Genomic DNA, 21,916 nt, shown 5'->3' on the forward strand with positions numbered 1-21,916 from the left:
AATGGCACTAGTTTTCCAAGTCTTAATTTTCCCTTGAAAGCTCAAATTTTATCACTGCCAACAAATGCTGTGTTTCCCTTGAAGTGACAGGCTCATTTCATTCACTTTTGAGAAAATGCTGACCACAAACCAAAGTTTGAATGTCTAGTTTGTCAGTTGTTCTTTAGAGTAAAAATGGTGTTTCTTGAAAAGCAGTAGCCACTTGGCGACTCACAAGTGTTTTATGTAGCACTTCCTACTTTGTCACATGAAAATATTAAAAAGATGTATACTCGAGGGTTGGATTTAATGAGATTAATAATTTTTACTGCTTGTCAGGAGCTCTTAAAATTGACTTAAAAAATTGTGAGTTTCTATGTTTGTTTTTGATACTCTTACCAAGTTAAAATTCCAATTATTAGATTTCTGAGATATTTAAAATCATGTATATTGACCTTTATCAAATTTGCAAAAGTCCAATCAACTCTATACCTGACAGTCCAGTGGATCAATAAGCAATGGTACTTTATTAAGATTTTGTCTCCACTTTTTGATCTGGCATTATCAAGTTGTGAACTGGACAAAGCCTAGACTGGGATGGAAAAGACTGGCTTTTTAAAAGTAAGCAAGTTGACCAGAGGATAAATACCTACTTTACCTATGTATCCATTGAATGTGATTTTGGCAATTTTAGGTCATTCTGGACAAGTGATTGACCATTAAGAAATGTCATCTTCAGCACAGGTCTGTAACACATTCACCCAGAAAATGGAACCCTATATGTGAACTCTGATAGAATGGATTCATCCAAATCAAACCACACAAAAATAAAAAAATCATAAAAATATACATTTTCCTTATATAACACAAGTTTTTTAAATCAAATTTTCAGAAGAAAATCACAATGTATAAGCATAGTTAAAAATGTCATTAAACAGTTTGAAAATAATCAACTGCATACAGCATTATTTAATATTTTATTTTCTAATTGCAATATTTTGCATCTGACTTTTTACATAATTCCAAATCATGGGAAAGAAAACCTTGTCAGTATTAGCTTTCATGAATTTATAATAAAAGGATGTAAAAGGACTCTAATAGTAAAGACCTAAGAATGAAATATAACCAGAGCTATCAATGTTAATAACTATACACTTACTCTAAAGAAATATAGAGCAGTTGGTATTTTGCAAAACATCTTCAAGCAATTTAGAGACTTCCATCTGTTAGTCTTATGCTGAATGAGGGTGGTAGCAATTATTTTAAATATCATGTCGACAAGAATATACAAATATATATTCTACACATTATAGGAACCAAAGACCACAAGTAAAAGAAATGGTAAATATAAAAGACATGCATGTTCTATCTTACACAGTCCTGGACGTCAAGTGAAAAGCGGCAGCCACTGCTCTAAGTCCTCTATACATATTAACACATAAATTATTACTCCTCCCAACAATTCCGCAGTTGCTGTTCTCACCATTATCTTACAGGTGAGGAGCCTGAAGCTCAGACAAGCTGGAGGTGTCCACGGTCACCTGCAGGTAAAGAGTGGAGGCTGGGATAGGCCACCTGACCCCAGGGCCCATGCCCTTCATTCTCCAGCACATTGCTTCCTAAGTACCTGGCAGCTGGGGAATGGAGGACACAGTCCAATCAACTCTCCTAACTCCTCACTTCACTCTATACCCGAGAGGCTAGTGTCTTATCACACTGTCAGATTTTGTTCTTTTCTGAATCAGAAGAAAAAAGCAAGGATACAAAGAATGGTAGTTTAAGGTAAATTAAAAACAAAGTGTGGAAGTTCATGGGAGTCCTAACAATATAAATGAAACTTCCCCTTGCTTAGCAGGATAAGGATCTAAACGTCTTATACTAATACAAATTTTTTAAATCTTTATGAGTCAGATAACAAAAAGAACTTCACTTTCATTCTGATAAATTAACTGTCAAGACATAATTAATACTGGATGTTGTTAAATCTGTACACAATACAAATAAAGTATAAACCCTGCTAGGTATTTTATCTGAAACATGCTTTTACCTATTTGATTACTCAGTTGTTCTGAAGTCAATACTGACAGCAGTTTATAACTATTAAAGGTATTATTCAACATCCTGTAATTTACTATTTACACAAGATAGATGAGATTAAGTTACACTACAAATCACAAAGAGTTTTATGAGCAACTATATTTATAGCCATGATACCGTAAGTGTGGTGAGTAAATCAATGGCCATTCCTTAATAAAATACAAGAATTTTCATCATGCATAGTTTAGAGGCACCTTAAGAGGTGTTCTCTTTTAAGAGGCTGATGTTCAAGAAAGAATCAACAGTCAAATTTTGGCAAGTCTTTTTTTACACAAACACTTGGTTTGGTTATTTAGTCACCTTAGTAATACAACATATTTATACTATAACTGGAAATGCAAAAAAAAAAACCACATGAAAAATGCAAGCCTATCAAATTCATTAGTAGTAACTATTATACCCTCTTTAGCAGTAAGAACCATATTCTTGGGATTTCAAACATTTTATTTTCTTTCAGGGCACACCTTATAGAATTGTTATTTTAGGAATTAAAGTGTATACCAAAACAAAAAACAAACAAAAATCTACTGCTCCCTCCCCCCCAAAAAAGTTTAAGGACCACTTCCATTCCTCATTTGAAATAGAATCAAATCAATGAAACTATACAATTTCCACATCAAAGACCAGTTAGTAAAATAATCCCTCCAAGTAGTATTGGATATGAGCTACAACTTTACCCCAACTATTTTAATTATTATGATTTGAGATTTTCCAAGATGCAAGAATACTGTATTGAGCTGTTGCTACTAAGGAAAGCAAAAAAAATCACTGGCAAACACATGAATTTGAGCATTGTTGTAATTTTTAAAGCATCTTTAGATCAACCATATTTATTACAGGAGGTAAGTAGAAAAACTAATGTTTGAGTTGCACGATCCCTACCGTAAAATGTATCACAGACAGAGTTTAAACATTCTTGGTAAAATAATGTGGATCTGTTATCTACTACAAATTCAGCAAAACACTTTCATATACAAAAGCCTTATCTTTAGGAGGTTTTAGATTACTGATGGAAGACAATCACTAAGTCAATTAATTCCTAGAGGTTAAGGTGTCTTGTATTAAAAAGCAGCCCATGGTCTCAGATGCATTCCACCTAAAAATGCCAAATAAGAAACATGGACTGCAGTTGTCCAAACTTGATTTCTAGTCTTTAATAATGTTTTATAAAACCTCAGACTCTGATTCCAGAGCCTGCACACTTGGGAAGTTACGTTAAATGGGGGATAAGAGATATGCTTGTTTTTTGGAAGCCATGTCAAGGTTTATTCATTCCCCTTGATATTACTTTTCATCACTGAAGTTTTCTAGAAAACTCCATGATGGGTCTCTTATTGTAAAGTTGCATATGATTTCAATGTGCCTAATGGGTCTAACCAGTCCAGCCCTTCATTTCATTTTACCAGAGCTGGTAACAAAAAACTCAGTAAGAGTTCATCTAAATGCCCAATAAGATATGAGCAAAAATTCTGTACACACAAAATACACCCTAATCACAAAGTAAAGGTTAATATACTGTACTGTGCAGCATGACACTATATTATATTTTTCCGCTGTAAATTGTTCATTCATAAATTGGAGACCATCTTTTCATTAAGTTGTTATTCCTTCCTATTTCCCCAGCTTAGGGATAATTTGAAAAAGGCTTAATTTGTACAAGTTGTTATGAAATTAAATGTTCATTTATATATAATTTAAGTGTTTATAATGCACTCGAAATTGTAGCTTACATGTGTGTAACTTCTGAAATAAAATGACACAACATAATCTTTTTGTCCTGTAAAAATATTCTACATACATGCATATGATCAAAATATTTTCTTGGTTGGGAAATTTCCTATGCACGGTAAGTAAAAAAAAAAAAAAAAGTTGACAACCGTACCAGTATTTCCTATGTTAACTGGGTGCCGCCTAGTGTTCAATTTCTGCAATTACTAACCTTACAAATTCAAAATTGCTATTAGAACCCAGGTTCTAAAAACTGCATTTTGAAATGTTTTGTTGATGTTTCTAGTGGCAAAATAAGGTCATGAAAACAATGTACATGATATCGAAATTAGTATAAAAATAGCCACATGCTACTTAAATATGAAAAACAGACCTAATTAATGTTGACTTGAAATACGGATTTCTGCCACCCTTATATTTTATCAAAATCTCAAGGGAACATGTAGGTAACTGGAATATACAGAAAGTCACCATACAGTCAACAGGCAAGTCAACTAGGGCTTAATCATGATCTACGGTGAGTGTAGGGCAAACGGCTTATTCAAAACATCCATTTACTTACTGGAAGTGGTCAAAGTAGAAAAGGTAATGCATTTTTTCCTTTTTTAAAAACAGTAGATGTGCTCTTTTACCCATAAACTCCATTACAACGAAATAACAAAGTGGGCTTACATTTCTCTTAATTCAGCACTACCAATTTTTAAAGAAATATCTTAGAGATGAATCGGTCTGCTTTAATAAATGGCACTCAAACTACGGAAATTTTAATCTTCTTTAACAGGTCACAGCCAAAATCCAAACTGTTGAACAATCCTCAGAGAAACTGGAATGTAAAATGTTGAGTTCCATTTAGATCTGAAAGGGAAAAGAACATCGGATAAGAACATCGGATCAAGTGAAAAACGAATTCTTATATTCCAGTAGTCTACCACGTAAGGGAGACTTGCATCTCCTTAGGTATCTGGGAAACAAATCCAGTTTGAAGAGGAAATTCTGTATCCAGGCTTTTCTCAGTTCTGGTCATTAAATCTTTATTTACATTCTCCTTCCGAATGCTACATGCTAAGCTGAATAAAGTTAACGTCTACTTCTGTGCTGATGATTTTTTTTTATTTTGGGGTTGGGAGCAGACACGGGGGTGGGGGGGTGGGCATCATTTAAGAAAGGATCAAGTAAGTGTGAAATTGACCAAATTTTCCTCCTCTGTCAACCTGAGTTATAGGAGTGAAGGCTAGAACCATCTAGAGAAATGTCTTGGGGAAGTAGGGTTCTCAGGTGATAAAGCAAACTGTACAGAATGTTCAAGATAACATATTCAGGCATCTTCTCTGGTTAGGTTAATTTCCTAAAGTGGCCTTCTACCGCAGCTCAGATGTCAAAATGTTTGGATCACTCCTTAATCTATAACACAATAGGTCAGGTCCATGTCAGGCTCCTGTCACCGAATATTATTGATAAATCTACTGCCCAAGTATCACTGACAGTTTAGTCATAAGAACCCTCTGGCTCAGGGTCTCTGAAGGGAGTGACATTAAAAAAATAATAGAATGGTGGGTGAATTTATTTCTTATCCTTTTTCTATTTTAGGGTATGCTTCAAAATGAACATAGCATTAGTAGCGTGGTATGTTAAAAAATTCATAAGTGCATACACACATTGGGAATATGTACTCAAATTTTCTTTAATTCATGGTGTGAGTAGTCTAAGTGGTTTGAAAATGCATCAAAATATAAGATGGACTGTGGGATAAATAAAGGTACGCACATAATAAATCAAGTATAGAATGTTAATTGTAGAATCTCAGTGGTGCATCTCACTTGTGATGCCTAACTCAGACTTTCCTGAGACCAGTCTTTGTATTTAAAAACTCTGGTAATTTTTTTTGTAGTCTTGGTCAGAAATAACTGCTCTAGGTATTTGAAAATTCCATCTTTGAATCAATTCAAACATTAGTATTTTTAGACTTATCTACACATGTGGCTTCTGAACTGCATTTTTTCTAAAGGAGGTTAAAAAGAAGAGTCCGAACCAGATTATGAGTAATTTACGATATCACTCCAATTATTAAATACGTTTATATTGCCAAAAAATGTGAACTTCATTTATATATTGTATGAACAGAAGGGCAATGAGATATATACCCTTATGAGCTTCACTGCTTTATTGTTAGAAAAATCAATACTTTCCTCAAAATAAACACACTAACTTCAAACCAAGAGTTTGCCAATAGTGCTCATCCGACAGATAAAATAACATAATGGCAAAAGGCCTCAATTTTAACGAAGCTTTTTTTTAATGTATGGTTATAATTTCAACACTTCTTATCAAGCTGGCTCAATCAAGATGCTTCTTTTAACATATAAGTATTTCAACTGAGAAGGCAAGTTTCTTTGATCTGTCTCACAATTAAATTTAACGGCTATCTCTCTAGACACTCTTAATTAAACAAGTTATGCTCCCAATGCCTGGCATCCATATTGCCATAGCAAATATTGATCTTTCTAGGAAATGCTGGGAAAGGTTATATGAATTCTCAAACTATAAAGAGTTTGACTAGCTATCTACTTAGTATTTTAATTCACGGACAAGTCTCAAAATATACCCTTATTTAATTGTTCAACATTCTTATATTAAAGGAAGTTAGGGGAAAGAGCTGGTTTCTCTGTGGATAATTCACAAATGGTGAAAAACATAAGGTATCTACTTACGTCATCAATGTCTTCATCATCATCTCCAATGTCATCAAACTGGATTTCATCATCATCTCCAGGACCAAAGGTATCAGTTTCATTGATTTTAGCTAAAGAAACAACAGATATATGACCAAAATGTTATTAAAATGAATAACTGCCCACTAAAAGAAGTGCTCTGATATCAAATGTTGAACTATAAAAGGAGACTCTTACAAGTCGAACTTTTAATTAAATCTAAGTTTTATTATCAGAAAGATCCACTTGATTTCTACCTAACAACCCTACTATACAGAACAGTATTTTATACAACAAATCTCAGACAAAGCCACTGCTGAGTCAAGATGGAAAGGACCCGTGTTATAATTTTCTTTTGTTTACAAAGGTATTTTAGTATGGCAGGCTCTAATTACAGAAATTCTGAAGCTATTACAACTTGTAGCTATGCTTTAAAAAGGTGTGAGTACGTGCTAACAACTCACCAATCATCAGACAGACAGACTCATCAATCAAAGATCTGGTCAAATCATGCTATCCCTAAGCAATGAACATGAACCAGGAGGTGCTAGTCCTATTCCCACGTATATGCGATACATTGCCTAGACTGAAAATGCCAAGTAATTAATTTTGGCAGGATTTTTGTACTTACGTAAAATTATATTGTTTTCATGATATGTAAGGGCAAAAAATTAAAAAATAACTGTCAGGTGAAAAATGTAGACTTACAAAATAATATGGAAAGTGTATTTCCCCTTTGATGGGGTTATGAGGGACTTTTGTTTTTTGAGTTTTCTGCATTAAGAATGCATAACTTTTGTCTTGCAGGAGAAATAAAGAATGTTGGCTTAAAAAAATCCTATGGGATACTATGATACTAGAATAGGATGAACTGAAGACTGACTTTTTAATAAAAATCAACTATATTACCTAATTACTATCCTTGTTTGACATTTAAAGTAGATGAACACTGAGTCTCTTGAGAAAGAAATTTTAAAAGAACTATTATAACAAAAATTTTCCTATGACTGGTATTATGTAGAAGTCTAGGGCTTATCAAGTACAACTCCTCACCAGAAGTGTATTAGAATCCCAGAAGCTTTTTTCTTAAGGTATCTAGTATTATGAAGTATAGGCAGTCAGACTTAACATGAATCGTGTAAGCACCAAAGTATTCAACGTCCACAAAATTCTATCAAAATTCCTTCACCTAAATACTACCAGGTAATAGCACTATGACAGGTTAATAGAATAACTTAGACATTACCATGCTCTGGAAGCTCGCCATATGCCTTCAGACTTCTCGCTTCATCCGCATTGTATTTTAAGATTACATCAGCTTTATTATCCTTGAAAAGAGACAAATAACTTTTAGACTGATTATGCCAAAATATTGTTATTTCACAAATTATTTTCAAACTGGATAAAAAATTAGACCTCACTGTTCTATTACAAACTCTTCTTTTAAAAAATGTTTACTTTTCTCCTACCCTCTGAAAAATAGGGTTTAACACAGTTGAAGAAGCTTGCATGCACAAATGAATAATGATCAACAAGCTTAGGGAAGATACTTACAGCCCTCACTTTAATAAGAGCAGAATCGCGCGTACCCAATCTTTTGGATTATTTATTGTTACCCTTTGATTATGTCTTTTGAAATACAAAAATTCCCTGGGACTATAATCTACAGTGCAATTTAAACACTCTAATTCAGAAATTGAGACTGGTGTAGTGAACTAAGGAAATTTTAATATATCTTCCCATTTACCAGTGGTTCTTAGGGTAGAACAGATCAGAATCTCCTATGGAGCTCTTACACCCCTTGAAGATAGATAAATAGATGTAAAGCCTAAGTTTGTATTGTTAAAAGCTCTTTGAGTGTTTTTAATGCAATGTTCCACTTAAAACTATTGCCTTAGAACATTCACACTTACCCAATTGAAAAGAAATCTGACTCAGGGAAGAAAAAAAGTTTGAAGTTGATTATTTCATACGCGATGAAAATCATCACAGTGAGTGCTGCAAGGGCAGGTCATTCAGACCAGCACTTCTTAGACTGTAATGTGTATAGAAGCCCAGGCAATCTTCTTAATACGCATATTCTGATTTAGGAGGCCTGGGTAGGGTCCAAGAATCTGTATTTCTAACAAGTTCCCAAAAGCTAGTGATGTTACTGGTCCCTGAATCACCCTTTAAGTGAGTGGAAGGAGCACAGAAGATCAGAAAAGTTGGTCCTGGCTGTTATTTTACAGACAGAATATTATACCTTTCAGAATCTTGGTTTCCTTATCCGTCAAACAGGAAACTAATGATTCTTCCTACTTCTAGAGTTATTTTTTAAATGAAGAAAACAGACATGAAAATGCTATGAATATAAAGCAGGCTTTCTCAACCTCATCACTACTGTTATTCTGGACTAGATTGATTCTTTGTTGTAGGGACTGTGCTGTGCATTGTAGGATGTTTAGCAGCAGCCCCTCGTCTCAATCCATTAGATGCCGGCAGCACCACCCCGCTCCCTCAGTTGTGACAACCAGAAATGTCTCAGACACTGCCAAATGTCCCCTGGAGGAAAAAAATCACCCACGGTTGAGTACCATTGATTTAAAGATCTTAACTTCTTATTCTGGAATATATATTTTTAAGAAATTAAAATACAACCAAGATTATAAAAAACAGAAACATTTCATCACTCACAATGTGACTGACCACATGGTGATGAGTTCCACCACATAGAAACCAAATGGATTTCAAAGATCCGTAATGAGTACAGTCTCCAGGTTGAGATCACAAGGGGCAACTACCATTTTCTAGCCTAAGCACTCATCTAAATTTAGAGCACACACTTCTATCATGATTTGTATTGTAATTACTTTTGTGCCTGTCATTCTTCCCATTATCAGGCCTTAAGCATTTTGTGGAATGGAAGCTTGACTCATTCCACTGTATACCCTTGGCTAAGTTTCCAGATTTTGATTTTAAGACACAGAAATTAAAAAAAAAAAAATTGAGGTTGGAAGTCCGACATAAGATTATATTTTTATTTTGCCAACTAAGAACACTAACAAAACCATGATTATATATCACTCATTCCAAACAAGGAACCTTTTAAATATCAAAATGGAAAAAGGACCATTTAGCTTCACAAAAAATTCACATGACCTATATTTCTTCTACAATGGAAATGTGAAACTCTACAGACTGGCATTTGGGAACCATAACCCCTGGGGTACCTAGGCACAATGCCCACAACATAACTAGCCCTTAAGAAATGTTGGTGACATAAGGGGCTGGAACTGGTCAAATACGGTTATGACTTATGTTGTAAACATTAATGGTTCATCAAAATCAAGCAAGTAAACGGGGAAAAATTTTCATTGTTTTTACCTGATAATCTCGCAGACCAACCAATATAATGTCTGAGGTATTTATCCAAACCTGTAAAAGAAATAAAAAATAAAGAATCAAGAGCATCATTGCGTTAACATTCCCATTAAATACTATTCATCCAACTGTGGTTGAAGTATCTATATTTAGAATCAGGGGAAAAAACTGTAGCAAGCAGCTGTGCCTATTTCAAATTTTCAGTAATTTGGAATGTAAAAAATAATCTTACTGAATTACTTGACAGTTTAATAATCTCAGAGGAATGACAATTAGTTTTGAAATTAAGAAATTTTTAATAGTGAATCACTACATGTGTTTAATTATCTATACATTACATGTAATAGAAAATTAGAAATGTGGCTTTATTGTCCTCCCTCTGCTCCTTCCCCCTACCCGCTCACATACAAACACAGCTGGTAAAACCCGTTTAGTTTGGTAACAGAAGGAGCAAACCAAAATTTTTTTTTAAAAATCATAAAATCAGAGTTAGAGGAACTTTTAACCAATCTGATTAATAAATCTGCCTGAACACCTACTGTGATTGGAAATCTGTCATTACTTCTCAAGGGAGCCCATTTATATGATCAACATTCAGGAAATTTAACATTAATATAATAATAGCAATCTCGGCCTTTTTTTCCCTTTCCCAACACCAATAATGTATTATGAATCAGGCCACTTGTTTTGCAGATTATGCCTCAATCTGAATGTTGTTTCCTCACGATCAGATTCAAGTTAAATATTTTTAGCAGGAATACAACATGAATGATGCAAATGAGTCTTTAACTAGAATCTGTAAATCACTGATCTACTGAAATGAAGTCTTTTGAGAACTTACAAAAATGAGGTTCTTGGCCCACAAAAACTGTAGAGCCGTTTTCCCTTCTTACTCACAATTTTATATTAAATTAAAACAAACCTTTATACCTACCTTTTTTCTCAGTTTTCCTCTGATATGACATAACCTCTTTACACCATCGAAGCACATTGCTTCTAATCGTCCATTTCCCAACATTTTGATTACTTGAGCATACTCTGAGGGAGGGAAAAAGAGCATAGAAGATATATTGTTCAACTTCAGATAAAAACAACTTAAAAGCTCACATAAAACTAATATAGATGTACTGTTTGAGAATAGAGTAAGATAAATAAAAGGGAGCGATAAACACCAACCAGTTAACAACAGAGCCAGAACCAAACTCTGTAATGCCACCTGCATGACAAGCTGTTGCTGCCGTCAGAAATGTTTTAATTATGTACTTGTTTTTAGAAGCAAACTGACTACTGTCTTCATGACCATGCTTTACTTTTGGAGATCAAGGTGGCTTGTCCCAAAAATGTACATTACACTTTCCCAAACTTTCACATTTGAAACCTTGCCCAAATTTGGGTCTCCTCTCCTTCAGAACAGTTAGAGGCTAATCTCAACACAATCTTTGGTACATTTTGCAAATAAAAGTAACTTAAACATTAATAATTCTTTGTTAAATTACACAATCTTAGCGATTATTCTAAAGTTTTTGTAAAGCCAGAAAGATGCCCTCAGGCAAAATTGCCAACCTTTGTACCCAGGAAACCACCTGGTTTCACTGTCATCTGAAAAACTGAGATTTTGAGCATTAGCTTGCACATGGGCCTGTCTCTTCTGTTATTAAATGATGGAAGATGTGGGGGAGAGGGGGCACATCACTTCGGAACCTTTAGCTTACTCAAGCTGTGTATCAGACTAACCTCCAAAGAGGACAGCCACTAATTGGTAAATACATTAAGATATAACTTCGAAAGGCTCGACTGCAGGGTTGACACACAGAAGTGAGTTACTCAGACTTCAGTGAACTTAAGAGCCTCAACATGGTTGGTCAATTCAAAGGTAGCCTCTCTTCCAAAGTGGGGAAAAAATGTGGAAAAGATTAGTGGCAGTCAACATCAGCTCAACTGCTAATGACTAAGGCAAAGAAACAAAAGGGTCTGTTAGCCAGAAAATGTTTAATTTTTAGTGACTTATTTGTGTAGCATGAACAAAACCACCAAAGGTCTATGAAATGACAATCAAAAATAAAGTTCTTTGCTAAAAAGTGTTGGAAATTGGGACAATTCTGAATATGGACTATATACTAAATATATAATATATTCATGTTAAATTACCTGAATGTTCTGTTGTAGTTCTGCAAAAAATATACCTATTCTTAGGAGACATATGATGAAGTAGTAAAAGTGATGTCCGTAACTAACTTTCACATGGTTCAGGAAAAATACACACACACGTGCGCCCAGATGAAGGGTATAAGGGAGTTCACTGTACTAAATACTGCAACTTTTCTGAAGGTTTGAAATTACTCAAAATATAAATATGGGAACCCAGTCTGGCACTTACAAAATCTTAATCAGTCTGAAAAGGTTAGTTGATTGTTCAGTTTCAGTTTATTCTATTTTATGAAATTGTATGCTAATGGCACTAGAGAAGTGAGGGAAAGGCTTCAGATTCATCCCTCAAGTATGACGGTCTACTGAACATACGATGTAACACCATTTACTATCAAAATAGGTCTACTAAATCATGGAATTGTCAACCAGCACTTCTGAGGCTTAATTCTCTCTAAACTGTACAATTCATTCTTATGAGTGTTCACAAAAAATAATGAAACCTACGTGTTTACAGAAATGCTACCAATCTTCAACACAGACTGAGTATACCAAAAAATGATTACCCAAAGAAGTTTGGGGAATTAGAAATGGAGAAGAGCAAAAAGGGACATGCGATTTATTACTCAGGATTATGAAAATTCTCTCTTTTATGTTTAGAAATTGAAATTCCATATTTAAAAAAGAAAACTATTACTAAAAGAAACCTAACTTATGAAGAAGCTTACCTTGTCCATCTTCTTTAAACACCAGCTCTCTTTTTTCAGATTCATTTTCATTCTTACCTCTACGTCTGTTTTTACCTCCTTTACCTAAGTTTCAAAGAAAGGGAAAGACATTAATTATCTGCAAACCAATAAAAAGAAACCAAAGCTTTCGAAATGTTTTTTTTTTTTTAAATCACTTAATGTAAAAATTCACCTAATTTGGCCACATAATAATATTAAATTTACAATCTCCAATCATATTAATCATATAAGTATTTACCCTCCTCTACTCTTCTTGGAAATTCCTTTTGGAATATTTCTGACATAAAATAGAAACCAACCAACCAAAAGTAGAAATTATAAAAAAAATATAGATCTCTTTCTAAGGACATCTGTATTCAATGACCAAACTGCCAGGGATCGTAAAGATGATGACTACTTGGTTGATTACAGTGCTCAGCGAATCCCTCCTACGTGGCCCACAGGGGTGAGGTAGGAGATATGTAATGGGTCTTGATAAATTTTATAAAAAGGCCTTGTCTCTCTTGTATCAGCAATAAAGGAAAAGAGCCAAAAAACCCCTAAAGACATGGAGGAACCTTAAATGTACCCTTAAGTGAAAAGAAGCCATCTGTAAAGGCTGAATTATAATTCCGACCATGTAACATTTTGGAAAAAGCCAACTCTGGAGACAGTAAAAAGATTAGTAGTTGCAAGGAGTCATGGAAGAGATGGGGAGGACAGATAAAGAGGTAGAGCACACAGGACTTTTAAGGGCAGTGACAATGTTCTGTATGATACTGTAATGGTGGATACATGTCATTAGACATTTGTCAAAACCCATACAATGTACAACATAAAGAATGAACTTTATATAAACTATGGACTGGAGTTAATAATAATGCATCTATACTGGCTCGTGCATGATGTTAATAAGAGGAAACTGGTGGGGGGTTGTACATGGGAACTTCATACTTTCTGCTCATTTATCTATAAATATATAGCTGCTCGGAAAAATAAAGTCTATTTAAAAAACCATAAAAGGCAAGGTGTAGTAAGGACACAATCTGCAAAATCCAGACTATGGGGGCAATTCTACAAGACAATGTTTTCTTCAATAGAATCATCATGAAGAGGGAAAAAACATGGATGGATGGGGAACCTACAGATTCAAAGGAGACTTAAAAGACGTATCAACCAATGGCAAAGTGTAGACCATATCTGGATCTCGATTTGGTGTGAAAACTTCAAGTTTAGCTATGAATTGATATGCCCGGAGTCAGGAGAGAAGTACACGGAGGTTTATTGTACTAGTCTACTTCTGTATATATTTGAAATTCTTCCTATTTAAAAAATAAATAGAGCAAGGTGAAGAAGAGCATAAAGCAACCACTGGTGTAAAAATAAAGAAGAAATTCATATTCATATTTGCTTACATATACATAAAATATTTCCGAAAAAGCATGTAACAAAAAGTTAACAGTGATTGCCTGCGAGAGAGAGAACTGGTTGGCTATGGGACACATTTAGGAAAGAGATTTTGCTTTTTATACTTTTTCAAATTTGAATCATGAATACACTTACCATTCAAGAATTTTAAATACAAACTACTTCAACAAAAAGCAGAAGTGTGACATGATCCTCTGGGTGGGAAAACTGGTAAGAAGGCCACTGTCCTTATTACCCACAGAACGAAGCAGGCCGAACTTAGCCATGAAGAGGTAAGGAACTTGGAAGCCACCAAGATATCCTTCGGTAGGTGAGCGAGTAAACTGTGCTACGTCCATACAGTGGAATACTATTCAGTGGAGTATTTTTCTATATATATTAAGAGATAGAAACAAGAGAACTGTGACCAGATGTGGAGGGAGGAGTAAAGGATACATGGGGCTTTTCACTGCTGACCATTTCTCAACTCCCCCTTTTCTGGCTTTTAAAGGCCACTTGCACTATCCTTGACCTTTCATCAGCCCTTCATTCTGCCTATCCCTTTAAGTTGAAATCCATCGAGTTGCAATTCCCACGTTCTAAGTATCACTTCTATGCTATCGCTTCTATGCTAGTAATTTTACACCTCAGTCCACTATTGCAACTAAGCCTTGCTCTCATATTTCTAATGGTTCGGTACATTTCAGTGAATGGGCTGTCACCTCGAGCTCAGTTTTATTCAAAACTCAATTCACTTTCCTTTCACAAAGCTAATCCTTAGTCAACATCCTTGTTTCTGTTACTGGTAACATAACTACCTTAAAGAATGTGCCTCTTGACCTATAAACATGCCACCAGTCTACCTCTCAATACTTCTATTACCTTATGCTGCTATCCAAGTCGACTTCTTGCTGCCCGAGTAACTCACCCCTAACACATCTGTGCCTATGAGATTTTTGTCTTTATTTCTCAAGAGATAATAATCTTCAAAAGGTTAAGTGACTTATTTGAAGCTATATCGCATGAAGTGAGATCTAGGATGTGAGACCCCAGTGACTATGCCCTTAACCACTATGCAATGCCACCCATTTACTTGTTACAATCACCCTGAGGCAATTAATAGTCATTTATCCCCTTTACCAGTGAGTCCATTCAAGCTCAGAGAGATGACTCACTTAACATTAGTCAGTGAGTGGGAGTGACCAGATTCAAACATCATCTTTTTTGTTCCTGGCCCCCACATTAGGATATTTCTCCACAGCATTTCGTTCCCCTCCCAGAACCTCAACCACATTTGGAGCCGTTTCTAAAAGGTAGGAGAAAGGCGATCAGTGGTAGTAATACTTAGGGACTGATGGGAAGAGCCTGGTAGAAGCAAAAGGTTCACAGCAGCAACAGAATAAAGAATGTGCACTTGACCACTATGAAGACACTTAACTTGCATAGAGCGGACATACCCTGTCCTGGGGGCAGTCTCACACATTCTGTACTCTTATTAGGTGGGCCTCTAAAATTTCCTGCCCCACCCAGAGTCCTTAAGAGTTCAGTATTTGAGGTATTCTTAGGGCACACCAAATAAATCCCCAAGTAAAAGTTATCTCCTGCTTCAAGCCATTAATCAGGCCAGATCGTCAAACTGGAAAGAAAGCTCCATTAGGGCAACCTGCTTTGTTTACTGAGTTATATATCCAAGTTGGCAATTCTGAATGAATCGGTCAAGAGTAGTCCATATATTCCTCAAGGAACAGTAATTTAAAAATCAAAGGTAGTAACTTCCTCAAAGTGTGGCTGTGCCTTACCCCAAATACTCTTTTGAGTGGGCCAAAGGAAACCCTTTTTCCTGAATATGCTGACAGAATCTAGAGGAAATAAGTAAAAGTCTTTCGACACACAGTTTATGGTAATTTATATCCTTACTTGTATAACCACCACCAAGACTGCAGGGCTTCTGGCTTTTCCGATGAAGAAAAACAGAAATATTAACATAAATTTATTTCTACATTAAACCTCATGTCATAAAATCCAGGTGTACTGAAAAATACTGTTCCTTTAAGTAAAATTACTACTAAGATTGGTTTTACATGTGTAGGAATGATAAACACTAAATTCGGAATGGTGGTGAGAGGGGAAAGGGATCGGGGAGGGGGATGCAGAGGGCTTTAACTGAATCGGTGTTGTAATTCTCAGGTTCAGAGTAATGGATTCCCAGATGTCCATTGCATTATCTATAATTTTTGCATGCCTCAAATGTTATTTATAAAAGAATGATTCATTGCTTGTCAATTTACCCAAATTAACCATACCCTGATTGCCCCCTTATTTTAGTGCCATGCGATGGAATGAACTTTAAAGGAGGCTAGTGAATTAGATGTGACTTAATATCGAAGTCCTGTCCACTTGGAACCAAAGGGGAACCTATTATTCACCTAAGGGCGGAGTCAACAGAAGGGAGATGAATTAACGCGACAAATATTTATTGAGCATCTACTAAGTGTCGAGTGCTAGCAATCCAATGTGATTAAGACAGATACTAGTACTGCCCTTTAGAGCTTACAGGCTAGTGAGGGAATTGGAAATCTCATCACTAGAGATAAAAGTGAGAATAAGATACCTATTGAAGCGATCGGTTACCATCTGAGGGAATAAAAGATGATATAAAGTACAAGAAAACTATGACTCTTAAAACCCTGTTTTACTACCCCGTCTCTTTTCCAGAATGAGCAGTAAAGTCCTTGCTAAGAAAAGGACCTACGAGTTAGATTTCTAAGGGCAGCAAAGTGGAGTGCCCTGAGAGAACTGCACCACATCTTGCACAGAACCACAACCAAATATCCCCAGAGATAAAATGAGTGGTGACAGCTACAGAGGAAATGAGGCAGAATCCCTGGAGCCAGCTGGGAAGTAGAAAAGAGAACAGAAGTAGGCCAGGGTCAGGCAGGGGGTCTCAGGATGAATAATCAAAGGAAACTTCTTGTGGGTTGTGAAAATAGTCTCCTCTCCTGTCGGAAATAGTGTTTTCCCCCACTTGCTACAGACACGATTTCCTTTGAAATTATAAGGATACTTGAAAAGCAGAAACATCCTTAAGTGTAAAAAAAAGGAGAATTTCTTTAAGACTATTCTGCTTTTACCTACATTAGGCCTTCCATTTAAAACATACCAAATACACTTATCCTCAGGTCTGATATTTTGTGAAAGTTTAGCTTCTGAACAAAGGTAACTTAAAAGGCCTTTACTCACATCACAGTATGTATTATACGCGATGCGAAGGAAAAGTAGAAAACTTGGCTCAGTATGGAACAAGTGTTCGGGGAAAAAAGTTAAAGCCCGTAAAGGGATGGCGAAGAGTTTCTCTCTCGAGATGAACCTTAAAAATGCATCATGGTTTTTTCGTACACTGACTGTTTACAAGGGAGAAGGGGCAGTCTCGATAATATCCAACTGTCCATCAAGGAACTCGCGCATGGGTACCTGATGGTCACTAAAGCGAGCATCAGCCTCTGAAAGTTAAGAACGGCTTCCAGGTTTAAACTCCCCTTCCCCGGGAAGACCAAAGGCGCCCATTAGCGAAACCCAGGCCGCCCCGGGGGAGCTTTTCTCATAGGTCCCTATCGTCTGGCGCGAATCCGGAGCAAAAAGCCCATTCTCCCGCAGGAGGCCTTACAAAAATGGCGTCGGCTCCACCCCAATGTGACCAAACTGGAAGACAGGAGTAAGTTCCCAGCTCCTCTCCCGAGCCCAGAATCGCGTCCGGATGGCCCAGCCGCCGGCTGCCAGAACGGAGAGGAAGGTCACTGCGGCCTGAACTATCCCGAGGCCTCGGGCAGGGCCGGGGAGACCGAATCGAGCGGAGTCGTGGTCCCGGGGACCAGGCGGCATTACCTTTATTCTTGGGCATGGCGGTGACGGCGGCTTCGCGGTGTTTCTGACTTCTATTCCTGGAGCGGCGGCAGCGGCGGCACAGCGGTGGCGACTCCCTGAAGGGGCGCGTGCAGCAACGCGTGGGACCGCAGAACCAAACAGGCGTGAGCGGCCGGGTCGCGTGCGCTGAAGAGTCTCCGAGACCGAGCTCTTCCGAGATCCGCCTGCGCCCACGTTCGGCCGCAGCAAATGGCGTCGCGGCTGCTTGCGTCGCACGTCCCCGCCTCCCAACACCGCCTGAGCCCGCCCCCAACCCCATTGCGCAGGCGTGGCCTACTGACCCCTAGCGTTAGAACAGAGTGACGCGCGCTCCCTCTGCTTTCACTGAAGTTCGCCGAACACACGGAGGCGGGGTCGTGAGCAGAGAGGAGGGGCGGTCGGGAGGAGAGTGGGCGGGGCCCGGGCGTCTCAGTGAAGTGCGGGTTCAGGTAGCGGGCGCTGCCGCCTGACGCCCTACCTGTGCCGCTTTGTGACAAAGGAGGCACTGTGGGTTTGAGCAGCTGACTCAACAATTCACATTTACATTTCAATTTTACCTTGGCCTTTTCACCCGACCTGCTAGGTTGGGAGTCTGCGGGGAAGGGGAAGGCCCATTACCAAAGCATAATGCTTCCATGGCGCTTGTTATTACTTTATAAATATGTCTTCCCTACCTCACTGTGAACCTTATTAGGCAGAGACCGCATCTATCAGTTACTATTACCAGCACTTAGGAGAATGTCTGACACATAGTAGGTGCTCAGCACACACAGAAAGAAAGGGAGGAAGGAAGGGATGACGACCTAAACTCAGTGTTACAGGCTGAATTGTGTCCTCCCCAAATTCATATGGTGAATTCCTAACCTCTGATAGCTTAGAATGTGACTGTATTTGGAGATAGGGTCTTTAAGGAGGTTATTAAGTTGAAATGAGGTCGTTATCGTGAGCCCTAAGCCAATGCAATTAGTGTTCTTTCATAAAGAAGAGGTTAGGTCTCGGGCACAGAGGGGAAACTGCATGTGAACGAGAAGGTGGCTCTCTACAAGCCAAGGAGAGAGACCTCGGAATAAAGCAACACTGCCAACTTGATCCTCAGACTTCTGGCCTCCAGAGAAAATCAATTTTTGTTGTTTAAGCCACACGGTCTGTAGTATTATTATGGTAATCTCAGCAAACTAATACAGCTGACTATGCAGGACAAATAGCTTCACTTATAAGTAAGCTTATTTTAAATAAATCCCATTTCTGCAAACATTACAGTTTCAACATTATCACTCTAGGGAAATGGACACACCTAAGTGACAGAAAAATAAAGTACAATCGTTGAATGAATCCGTTCTCTACCAGGGACATTTGACAGTGTCTGGAGGTATTTCTGATCGTCACAACTGCGGAAGGAGGACAATGCTGATGGCATCTAGTAGGCAGAGGCCAGGGGTACTGTTAAACACCCTACAGTGCACGGTACTGGCCCCTCACCCCCAAACAAAGCATTATCCAGTCCAAAACATTAACAGAGTTGAGGATGAGAAACCAATAACAGATGCACTTTTTAGAGGGAAACTGAAATATTATGGTTTTCTCTTTGCATTCGTAATATTTTGCAGTTTACACAATTGAAGATGAAAGGATGCCTATGAAATTTATTTAAACTTTGTTTCAAGGACAGTGATCATGAATTTGGGCTTTGGAGTTAGAAAGACCTGGGTTCAGATTCAGCTCTGCAGCATCTTATTACTCTATGATGTTGGACAAGTTACTTAACCTGTTTATAAGTCTCAGTTTTCTCATCTGCAAATCGGGTGTAGGAATAGTTCTTAACCATGTTGGTTAATTGAGGAAATCAATTGATATAATGAATTCAGTGTTTAGCAATTGTGCCTAACACATGGTAAGTAATCAGTTTTGACTCCCAGTGTCTGGAAGTTCAAATATGTAAAAATCAAAAGTCTCTGTCAATTACCAAATGTAAAATCCCAAAGGAAAAAAATTGGGCTTCATTTGTCTATTATAGGATGGTTTCCATATCTGACTGATGATCAGAATCACTTGGAAGGAGGTGAGTCATAGAGACATCTGGAGAAAATGCATAGTGGGTAGAGGGAACAGCAAGGACAAAGCCCCTGAGTGGGAGTATGCTTGGCATAGTCAAGAAATAGCAAGAAAGCCACTGTGGTTAGAATGCAGTGAGCCAGGGGACTTTGGGGAGATGAGATTGGAGAGGAAGAGACCAGATCACTTATTATAATTAGTAGATTCTGAATAGCTCATTTTGGCTTCTGTGTTAGGAACAGACTGTAGAAGGGCAAGGGAAGAAGCAAGACCACCATGCAGGAGGCCACTGTAATAGTCCAAGCAAAAAACACTGGTGGCTTGGTACAAAGTGTCTTTGTGGGATGAAGAGAGTGTTCTAAAATTAGATTATAATAATGGTTGCACAACTGTGTAAATACACCAAAAAACATTGAATATTTTTGCTTTAAATGGGTAAACTTTATGGTATGTAAGTTATATCTCAATAAAACTGTTAAAAAAAGAAAATGAGAAAATGGATCTGACCAAGGAAATGTAAAAGAATTGATGAACAGAGCTGAGATAAGAAAACACACATAAAATTGCAGTGTTATCAATGTACATGATTGTATGGTTTCTTCCAATATATCAGTTATTGCTCAGTGGGTGCAGTATAAAGGCAAGGGTGTAAGGAAGTTCAAGGTGCTTCTGAGTTAGAAATTCAGGTGATCAACTATAGGTCCATGAGGTTTAGTCTGGCAGCAAAGGAAATAAAGAATGAGGACGGGGGTTGGGGGCAGTGAACCATAGGGATACAATTCAAATTCCTTAATATGACTCATGTCTGATGGTCTGGCCCCTGTCTATTTCACGACCCTCATGTCTTGCTTCTTAAGTTCCATTCATACAGAACTTTTTATTTTCTTGAGTGCCTCTAACACTGACTCTCTGAATGTTCTCTTCTACCCTTCCTTCCCCTTTTAGGTCTCAGCATAATCATTGTTTTCTTAGAAGGTCTACTCAGATCCCTAGGCAACTCTGCTACACATTCCTATAGCATCTTGCACTTCCTTTACCTAGCTTTGCTAGTGTGTGTCAAGTCTATCAATTTAGGGTCCGTTAACAAGATTTAATATCTGGATCTACAAAGCTGCAGAAAACTGACCGTGGCAAATGAAGCTACTCCATGTTGGCCTGTGAATATGTTATCTTGCATGGCAAAGGGAATCAAGATTGTAGGTGCAACCTCAAGATGGGGATATTATTCTGGATTACCTGATTGGGCCAAATATAATGACATGACTCTGTAGAAGTGAAAGAAGCAGAAGAGAGGGGTCAGTGAGGTGCATGCGAAGAGGACTCCACCCACTGTTGCTGGTTGTAAAGGTGGAGGAGGGGAGCCATGAGGCGAGGAATGCAAATGGCCTTTAAAAACTGGAAGAGCAAGGAAATAATTCTCCCTTATAGCCCCCAGAAAGGAATCCAGCCTGGCCGATACCTTGGTTTTAGCGCAGTGAGACCCATATTGGACTTCTGATCTCCAGAACTGTAAGATAGTAAGTTTGTGTTGTTTTAAACCATGAGGTTTGTGGTAATGTTATAGCAGTGGTAGAAAACAAATAGAGGAACATTCTGATGTTGCCTCCATATAATACCAAATAGACTTTGAAGCAATCCATCTTAACCTGAATACCCAAAGTAACCCAAGTGGGTAGCCCCAAAACCATCTGTTGGGGGCTGAATTGTGTCTCCTTTAAATTCCTATGTTGAAGTCTTAACTCCCAGTACCTTGGAGTTAGTCTTTAAAAAGGTAATAGAGTTAAAGTGAGGCTGTTACAGTGGGGTCCT

The 21,916-nt window shown here is 37.5% G+C and overlaps 1 protein-coding gene across 2 annotated transcripts; it reads right to left on the bottom strand.

Moving 5' to 3' along the window:
• Positions 1–937: 937 nt before the first annotated feature.
• On the bottom strand, positions 938–18,281 carry EIF1AX (eukaryotic translation initiation factor 1A X-linked). 2 transcript variants are annotated; one of them, XM_016125106.2, is made up of 7 exons: positions 18,038–18,278; positions 12,749–12,832; positions 10,810–10,913; positions 9,879–9,929; positions 7,759–7,840; positions 6,513–6,604; positions 938–4,659 (listed from the first exon to the last, which is right to left on the bottom strand). In XM_016125106.2, the coding sequence occupies exons 1-7, from the start codon at positions 18,051–18,053 to the stop codon at positions 4,654–4,656; spliced, it is 435 nt and encodes a 144-aa protein (XP_015980592.1). In that variant the 5' UTR covers positions 18,054–18,278; the 3' UTR covers positions 938–4,653. The 2 variants fall into 2 exon arrangements, with proteins under 2 accessions (XP_015980592.1, XP_036082634.1); XM_036226741.1 differs by lacking the exon at positions 12,749–12,832 and having other exon boundaries at positions 18,038–18,281.
• Positions 18,282–21,916: the final 3,635 nt, after the last annotated feature.

Source organism: Rousettus aegyptiacus, unplaced genomic scaffold, assembly GCF_014176215.1.
Source record: "Rousettus aegyptiacus isolate mRouAeg1 unplaced genomic scaffold, mRouAeg1.p scaffold_m13_p_9, whole genome shotgun sequence".
Lineage (NCBI taxonomy): Eukaryota > Metazoa > Chordata > Mammalia > Chiroptera > Pteropodidae > Rousettus > Rousettus aegyptiacus.

What these genes read in the sequence shown, in the direction of transcription:
- EIF1AX (XM_016125106.2), bottom strand. An exon ending in GTTTAAAGAAGATGGACAAG is followed by an intron (nt 10,914 to 12,748) that starts GTAAGCTTCTTC and finishes TCCCTCCCTCAG; the next exon opens with AGTATGCTCAAGTAATCAAA. An exon ending in TTGGTCTGCGAGATTATCAG is followed by an intron (nt 7,841 to 9,878) that starts GTAAAAACAATG and finishes TCTCTTTTCAAG; the next exon opens with GATAATAAAGCTGATGTAAT.